The 9,230-nt window shown below is 50.6% G+C and overlaps 1 protein-coding gene across 1 annotated transcript; it reads right to left on the bottom strand.

Annotated features, from left to right (window-relative positions):
* Nucleotides 1-4,150: 4,150 nt before the first annotated feature.
* LOC124690259 (WW domain-binding protein 11-like) lies at nt 4,151-5,422 on the bottom strand. The gene is made up of 2 exons (XM_047223666.1): nt 5,242-5,422; nt 4,151-5,106 (listed from the first exon to the last, which is right to left on the bottom strand). Exons 1-2 carry the CDS (start codon nt 5,420-5,422, stop codon nt 4,151-4,153), a joined length of 1,137 nt encoding a protein of 378 aa, XP_047079622.1.
* Between the last annotated feature and the right edge of the window lie 3,808 nt (nt 5,423-9,230).

Raw genomic sequence — 9,230 nt, 5'->3', positions numbered from 1 at the left:
ACGAAGGAGTTGGCGATGCGCCGAGATTGGTTTGTGTTGAACGTTGGTTGTTGTTTATTCCATAAACCCTAGGTACATATTTATAGTCCGGGGACTTTCTAATGTGGTCGTGCACTAAACCGTGCACGAGATAAGTTCTAACTTCTAGGCTACCACGCGATCTAATGCATTACAGATACATGGGCATTTTAGCCCAATTTGGTATAAAAGGCCGATTCACATATCTCTTCTATGTATAATCTTTACATCTATCTTGATCGCGGCCCACCTCTGTCTTGGTCCTCCGGCCTGGTCACATTATGGTGATAACAGGCGCCGCCCGTGGAGTTCGCCACGCCTCCATCGGTTCCAGATCCGGAGCTGCTCGATGAACTCGACGAGGGCGAGGAGCACCGCTATCGGCGGATCTCCGACATCCTGGGCGCCGACGCAGCGCTGCCGGATCAAGGGGAGCGGGTGCTGCTCACCACCGCGGAGGAGCCGGGGAGCGTGGCCGAAGCGCTCCGCGACGCGAGCTGGAGCAGAGCAATGGAGGAGGAGATGGCCTCCATCGTGGAAAACTCCACTTGGTCTCTGGTGGATCTCCCACCGGGCCAGAAGCCCATTGGGCTGAAGTGGGTTTACAAAGTGAAGAGGGACGAGAAAGGGAGCATTGTCAGGCACAAGGCCCGCCTCGTCGCCAAGGGCTATGTGCAGCAAGAGGGAGTTGACTTCGAGGAAGTCTTTGCCCCCGTCGCCCGGCTCGATTCCGTCCGGCTCCTCCTCGCCGTCGCCGCGCAGGAGGCCTGGGCGGTGCACCATCTCGATGTCAAGTCCGCCTTCCTCAACGGCGAGCTCGAGGAAGAGGTGTACGTGGCGCAGCCCCCCGGATTCGTCAAGACCGGATCGGAGGGGAAGGTGCTGCGCCTCCACAAGGCGCTGTACGGGCTCCGCCCAGGCTCCAAGGGCATGGAATTCGAAGCTGGACAGCAGCCTCGTCGCGCTCGGCTTCACCAAGTGCCCCTCCGAGCACGCGATGTACACGCGCGTAAAGGGCACGGAGCGGCTCCTGCTCGGGGTCTACGTGGACGATCTGATCGTCACCGGCGCCTCCGCCACGGCGATCGGCGAGTTCAAGAAGGAGATGATGGGGCTCTTCCGGATGAGCGACCTGGGGCTGCTGTCCTACTACCTCGGCATCGAGGTCATACAGCAGCCTGGGCGCATCAAGGTGAGGCAATCTGCCTATGCAGACAAGCTGCTCGACAAAATGGGCATGGCTAGCTGCAACGCCACCGCCACGCCCATGGAACATCGGCTGAAGCTGAGCAAGAAGGGAAGCGGAGCGCCGGTGGATCCCTCCCTCTACCGCAGCATCGTCGGTGGGCTCCGCTACCTCGTCCACACTCGCCTCGACATCTGCTACGCCATCGGCTACCTCAGCAGATACATGGAGGCGCCCACGAGCGAGCACTGGAGCGTAGTGAAACACTTGCTGCGCTACATTGCTGGGACAAAGGACCATGGGTGCACGTATGCACGCCAGGACGCGAAGGCCAGGCTCGTCGGCTACAGCGACGCAGACTGGGCCGGCGACGTCGACGATCGGAAGAGCACGAGCGGAGTCCTATACTTCCTCGGCAGCAGCCCCATCTCCTGGCAGTCAGCAAAGCAGAAGATTGTCGCACTCTCCTCATGCGAGGCAGAGTACGTCGCTGCAACTGCTGCCGCTTGCCAGGGAATCTGGCTCCGGCGGCTCCACGATGAGCTGCTTGGTCGCAAGCATGAGGCGGTGGAGCTTCACGTCGACAACAAGTCAGCAATAGCGCTGATGAAGAATCCGGTCTTCCACGACCGAAGCAAGCACATCGAAATCAGGTATCACTTCATCCGTCAGTGTGTCGACAACAAGGACATCGACGTCCAGTTCGTGCGTACTGCGGATCAGCTATCTGACATCATGACGAAGGCACTCGGCCGTGTGCAGTTCCAGGAGCTGTGCCGTCGAATTGGCATCGTGAAGGTGAAGGACACATAGATTAGGAGGAGTTTGTTAGTTAATCTAGTGTGTCAGTAATAAGTGTCAATGTCGTTTTTCGTCAGTCTCGTCAGTTAGTTCAGTTTGGTCAGTTAAGTTCAGTTAGTTGTTCCGTCAGCTATTTGCTAGGAACAGATAGGTTAGGTTTTGGTCGTTGTCTCCGATCCGATCCTTGCGTTGTGAGCTCGTGTGCTCGGTCGTGGGATGGCACGATCATCATGGGCAACGTGTGAGCAGGCACGATCGTTGTCTTGCTGAATAAAAGGAAGAAGCGAACAGAAAAGCTGTAGGCATTCACACAGCAACAAACTCTCTGTCATTGTCTCCTCTCTGTTGTGCACTAGTTCGTGAGTGTGATCGAGAGAGAAGAAAGGCTACACAGGTGTTGGCGGGATAGTAGCCGTCGGATAGATGAGTGATGTGGCAGATGGGCTTATTACCCAATGTAGGAGTGAAGACAACCATCTCGAGGCCGATGCCGCAGCCGCGGTTCTCCGTGACGACTAACGTCTCGGGGCAGGATCCGGAGACAATGTGGGCTGCATCGACGTGTCGGTTGATGAAGGACGGGTCGGTCAGGATGCCGTGCCATCGCCTGGAGACGCAGCGGCACCGGACGACGTCCCACGTAGGCAGCTTCAGCAGTGTCTCGCGCAGAATCTCCTCTGCCATTGATTCCATCGTTTCGTTCGTGTGATATCACCACAATAAGGAACGATCCAAGTCCCATGGCATATATATCAGCACGTGCCGGGGAGATCAAAGTCCTGACTTGATTTCTGAATTGGGCAAAGAAACCTGAATTGAATCCAAAGACTCTAGGCTAGGTATGTGCGTTGGACCGAACCGGAATCGAACTCGGCTTATACCTAATTAACCACGAACACCAATTCGTATGTTCCATGAATGTCCAGTCTAACTAGGACTCACGGCACGACGGTCACAATTTTGTTTCGTGCTTTTGACGCGTGTTCTTGGGCGGAACCATGCCTTGCGCGCTAGCCGTGTCGAGCGGCTCTTGGTCATTGCGATTGAGTATGGGAGCTTCGAGTATGTTTGGTTTAATAGGGTAGATCATAGGTTTAAACTACATATTAGGGTGGAAGCGATTACCGTTATTTGGTCGTTTTGGCTATATAGAAATGACAAGATTTTTAACGATAAAAATCCTTCTCTTATGCAAGTTATCGACCATTGCAACACTTTGTTCCGTTCATGGTTGACTCTTCAGCGCATGGAGAATCGAAACATATTTACGGAGGTGTCTACTCAGTTGGAGGACAATGCGAAGGACTTTATTATCCAACTTGAGTGGCAACATAATCTCAGGATTGATCTTCCACCACCTTTGGAGTCGATGCAGTTTCATGTTGATTACGTGTATATATCAAGCCTTTCTGTCTTTTTTATTCGTAGTATGATTGTGAAACGACTGTGTGCATCTTTGTTATATAGATACCGGGTGTAATACCTAAACCTTTTAAGTATTAAAACACCCTTTATCGAAAAAATAAAATTTCATGCAATAGCCGCCTTGATCAAGCATTAGTGTTCAACCTGACCAAGCGGGTTCGAAAAGGGAATCATCCGTCTCGGTTGACCTATCCTTTTTTCGAGACACAATAAAATCATAGGAGCTCACATATACGAACATATAACCACCCTTATAAACGCATGCAAGCACACCCTACCCTAGACCATCTTCGATAGATTATATCCAAGAAACTGATCAGGCGAAGTCACCACAAGCACCTCGCTATTTATGGAAACATCATCTTTCATTAAAAAATATAAAATCTTTATGAGACATCAAAGTGTCAAATCTAAGATTTAAATTGTTGTGGGTTGAGGATGCCACTTCCCTCTAACCTTCCAACCACACTTTGATTCTTGACCTATGTGAGAATCCTTTGTTACAGCCAACACTCACCGCGCTAGTGTTTCGAGATGCGTAATATAGATAGATGGGATAAATAAGGACATGTATAATACAATGTAAATATGACGAATTAAGAAAAATAATCTCAAATATGCAGATGCAATTAGTAACATCAAATTAAGTGGTGCGTACGTCACGTCGATCGCTTGCGTCACCTAGCTAGTGGTAGTCACGAAGAACCAATGAATCATCAACTAGTTAGCTGTACCGCATGGCGCAAGCTCGCACGGCAGCTTGGTCCGTCCGGCAGGCCCGCCGCCGCCGGCGTTGGCGCGGCGGAAGCGGGCGCCCTCGATGAGCACGCGCTGGGCGGAGCTGAGGAGCGCACCATTGAGGTGGTCGATGACGCTGGCTGTGGTCGGGTACAGGAAGGGTCCTCCGGGGGCGTTGTAGTAAGCGTTGAGCAGCGCCGCCGTGGCCTCTCGGAGCAGCGTACGGTAGGCGTCGCCGCGGCCGTCGAGCGCCTCGCGCAGGGTCATGTCCGGGCCGTACCGCTGCGCCGCCAGCGGGCCGAACGCCATGGCCACCGTGGTGTTGGGGGTCACCACCTTCCAGTGGCATCGGTGCTCTGGCACCGCCCACCTGTCGTACGCGCACGCCGAGCCCTGGGATGGAGGTGGCGTGGAGGGTGGCGGCGGCGTGGGGAGCGGTTGGGGCTCTGGGTTCGGTAGGGCGGGACGCTCCTGCGGCACCGTAGGCGGGCGGCGCCAGATGGGAGGCAGGAGCCGCGGCCTGCGGCGCCAGAACGGGGGAAGAGGCGGCGCAGGAGACGACACTGGGGCCGGCGCTGCCACCGACAGAGGCGGCGCTGGTGGCGAAGACGATGGAGCGTTGGCAGCAACCGCGGCCGGAGCGGGAGGGGCGTGCGGGACGGCGGGGCAGAAGTCCATGGGTTTGTCGGGCTGGGAGAGGAGCGGCTGGACGGTGTAGAGCGCGAGGCCGAGCATGCGGAATGCGAGGGTGAGCTCCCGCGGCTCGGCGGCGCCGGAGTCGGAGCAGTGGCCGCTGGCGTGTACGACGCGCGCCGTGCAGCGGTTCATGTCCGGGGAGCCCTCCATCCTGACGGAGAAGCCACCGAACCAGTTGGTGCTGCACTCCCGGACCGTCATGGGGGTGTCGCCGCCGCCGCACTGGATCGCCACGCGCGCACCTGCATCCATGCGTCCAATCGCATCCGCCGTCCGCCATGCATGCACATTGCATGGGAGGGAGGTGCCGGTAACTTTGGTTAGGTGGGCGGCCATGGACGCGTGCAGGCACACCGCAGAGTGCATGGTTTACGTACCGTAGAGGGGGTAGTCGAAGAGGCCACGGGCGCCGTCCTTGCACTGGTCGCAGAACACCATGCCGGCGACGACCGTGCTGCTGCTCCCCGCCGACTCCACCGCCGACGCCGTCAGCAGCAGCAGCAGCAGCACGGCCACAGCCATGGCCGCGGCGCTGTCGGCCACGCGAACAGCCGCCATAGCGCGCTGGCTTACGTACGTACCAAAGCGCTCGTGGAGATGGTTGGCCGGTCTACGGCTCTGCGGTGTGCCGGCCGGCGGCGGCGTGATTTATATGCCAGCTGAGCAGCCACGTACGCGCGCAGCTTTGTGTGAGCGGGAGTTGTATATGAGGAGCAAATGGGCTTTGCGTGTCCACCGGCTAAAGACCTAGCTTATCGCTAGCTACTTAATTGTTTGGTCAACTACATGTAGTATATTCTCAAACCTTCCATCCATCCACGACATGGCTCTGTACATATCCTCAGTCCAAACGTTCATGTGCAGGAGACCAAAAGGTTGTGAGCTCATCAATCGACCTTCACAGTAAAATGTTTGGTGCTACATGTATGATGAGATGTTTCTCAAATTGATTGGAAATGACTAAGAGTGAAAAGATATGTGTATGGATCTTTTCGGAAACATATTTGTAAGTTGTTTGAAATAAAGGAATATCTATAAAACTATTGCTTACAAATGTCACCTAATATGGAATATTTCTGAAGCCCATTGAAGTATGGTTGAAATAAGTAAAAAATAAATCAAATGTGTGATATTTGGAGAGTATTTCTAGAATCGATTAAATTATGTCTAAATATTTAAAATTTGTGTGATTTTCTGCAATATATTTATAAACTTTATGGCAAAGAAATATCACTGAAAATATTAAATTTTCTTAATTAAAGTGCCAACCAATATAAAATATTCCTAGAACTGAATGAAGTAAGAAAAAATAATGAGAAATTCGTAAAATCTTCTGAAATTGATTGATATATGAAAAAATGATTGAATAAATTCATGAAATGTCACTAGCAAGTTTTTTTTCCCATATGTGAGTGACCCGAGGTTTACAAATCTCAACAAGTATTAACATAGGATTTCTAATGGAGGAGGTGGAGGAGGACCTGGGTGTTCTAGGAGAAACAATAGGATACATCAACATCAGTTTGATTTGTGGTCGTGAGGAGGAAGAAGTCGACCTAGAAATCTCTTTTGATAAAGAGATGTCACATGATGGATCGAAGCCATGTATAACTAACCAATGGACATTTGTTTTCGCAAAGCCTACCTTGCTTGGCGAGAATGGAAGGAGGACGTTGTGCCATGATATTTCAATTAAGCTCCGTTAGGTATTCACACATAGGGGATTCTGTACTTGACCCATGATTTTTCTAGCTAATAAACCTATTTGGATATCTCCAATATTGTTATGATTTTGGTAAATCATGAAAATGTGTAATACAGTGAGGCTTCACAACAATCACTGCAGAAAAGTTACAATACCTTACATTGAATGACATCTATTGAGTGAAAGAGTCAACACCAGAGAAATATCCATTGGAACATTGAGACAAATATTCGTTGGGACAAGGCGAGATCGACGGAGACGCGATGCGAGGAGCCTTGAGAGTGGTCATCACACGACAAGGTAGTGTGGGTTAACAAAGAAAAAAGCTCAAGGCAAAATTACTTTTTGGACTTTTTTTGGGGGGATCGGAGGGAGTATATGTCTTTCAATTCGCGCCTTCCTTTATACGTTACTGCCTTTTTTTGTTGTTGGTTAATTGTCTTCTGGAGAATAATACATAACAAATAAGTGTGTTCATGTGGCGTGTGGAGCCGATTTTTTTTTGATAATGGTTGCTTTATTACTTAATAAATTTAAGAATTACACATGACCTCTGCATAACTAATATGCACACAGTCCCACCAAATTCACATATTTCAGACAAAAGAAAACAGAAGAATGATGGGTTCGTTGCATGGAAAACAAAAATTTTCTACCGTGAACATGAACAAAAACCAAGATCCAATCTAGGAAGAAGCAAGATCTAATCTATGAAGATCGAAGCAACGAGATGTATGAGAGACTAACCCTCGAAGATTCAAAGCCTTACGAGATCAGATCTCGTTGTTGATGTAGTCGATTGTCCCATGCTGCAATCCGGCAGCACTTCCGTACTCGGTCGTGCGTACGGTATCGATGAAGTCCGTCATCTCCCCGTTCCAGTGGGCAGCGGAGGTGTGGTAGCTCTCCTCGGAATCCCACCAGCACGACGGCGTGGTGGTGGTGATGGAGGAGAAAAACTGCAGGGCTTCGCCAAGCCGGAGCAGAATTATGGTGGAGGAAGAGAGGGGCAGCCAGACTTTGGTGTCAACAGGCAAGGGGTCGGCTGCCCTCTCCTCTATTTATAGAGGGAGTGGCGGCCAAGGCAGCCCCTTGGACCCCACCAGCGCACGGAAGGAAAAGGGGGGAACAGAAATCATCCCCTTCCAAGTTTGCTTCCCCTTCCAAAAATTGCTCCCTCGATTTTAGGGATTTGATCTTATCCTCCAGGATTTGATCTTATCCCTAGCGGGGCTGGCCGGCTGGGCTTTGAGGGCTTGGTGCCCCTGGCCCATTAGGCCAGGCTGCACTCCCTTGGCCCATGTGGTCCCTCCCGGGGTGGTGGGCCCACCGGTGGCCCTCTAGAACCTTCTAGAAGCTCCGGTCAAACACCGAAACTTTTTCCGAACCCCGGAAAATAACTTCCCTTATATGAATCTTATTCTCTGGACCATTCCAGTCCTCCTCGTGATGTCCTGGATCCTATCCGAGACTCCAAACAACATTCGGTCTCCATCTCATATTTTGAAGCTACTATACAACATCGAACCTTAAGCGCGTCACCCAACGGTTCGTGAACTATGCGGACATGATCGAGACTCCTCTCTGACCAATAACCAATAGCGGGACCTGGAGATCCATAATGGCTCCCACACATTCATCGATAACTCAGTGATCGATTGAACAATTAACATACGATACCGATTCCCTTTGTCACGCGATACTTTACTTGTCCGAGGTTCGATCATCGGTATCTCCCTACCTAGTTCAACCTCGTTTCTGACAAGTACTCTTTACTCGTACCGTGGCATGTCATCTCTTGTGACCTAGTCACATGCTTGCAAGCTAATTAGACGATATTCCACCGAGAGGGCCCAGAGTATATGTATCCGTCATCGGGATGGACAAATCCCACTCTTGATCCATATGCCTCAACTCATACTTTCCGAACACTTAATCTCATCTTTATAACCACCCATTTATGCAATGGCGTTTGATGTAATCAAAGTATCCTTCCGGTGCAAGTGATTTACATGATCTCATGGTCGAAGGACTAGGTAACTATGTATCGAAAGCTTATAGCAAGATGAACTTAATGACTTGATCTTATGCTACGCTTATTTGGGTGTGTGTCCATTATATCATTCACTCAATGACATAACCTTGTTATTAACAACATCCAATGTTCATGATCACGAAACCATGATCATCTGTTAATCAACAAGCTAGTTATACAAGAGGCTTACTAGGGACTCCTTGTTGTTTACATAACACACATGTATCAATGTTTCGGTTAATACAATTATAGCATGGGGTGCAAACATTTATCATAAACACAAAGATATAATAATAACCATTATATTATTGCCTCTTGGGCATATCTCCAACAAAGAACTCAACAAGTACAAGCATAAGGATCGATCGCCATCCGTGTTGGTGCTGCTGCTAGTAAAATCTCGTAGCTGATGTTTAAGACTAAAGGCGAGGCGGTAAGCATTCTTGACGGAGAACAACCCGTTCGCCTCATAGTGCAAGCAACACCGTCAGCTTGTTCCTACTGCGGGAGCTGTATACGAAGAATGGCCTGGGTGTCGTGCTCGTAGAAAAGCTCGTGCAGCAGTGTGGTATTTGATGCACGTAGATGTACACGTCCGTTGGGAACCCCAAGAGGAAGGTATGATG

This window comes from Lolium rigidum, chromosome 2 (assembly GCF_022539505.1).
Source record: "Lolium rigidum isolate FL_2022 chromosome 2, APGP_CSIRO_Lrig_0.1, whole genome shotgun sequence".
NCBI classification, from domain to species: Eukaryota; Viridiplantae; Streptophyta; class Magnoliopsida; order Poales; family Poaceae; genus Lolium; species Lolium rigidum.
The sequence above is the reverse complement of the archived record's forward strand: the minus strand, read 5'-3'. Positions and strand labels throughout refer to the sequence as shown.

Bases quoted from the DNA above. Each gene is read 5' to 3' on its own strand.
- LOC124690259 (XM_047223666.1), bottom strand. From the start codon at position 5,422: ATGGCGGCTGTTCGCGTGGCCGACAGCGCCGCGGCCATGGCTGTGGCC. The intron at 5,107-5,241 runs GTACGTAAACCA...GCATGGATGCAG, and splicing joins CTTCGACTACCCCCTCTACG to GTGCGCGCGTGGCGATCCAG.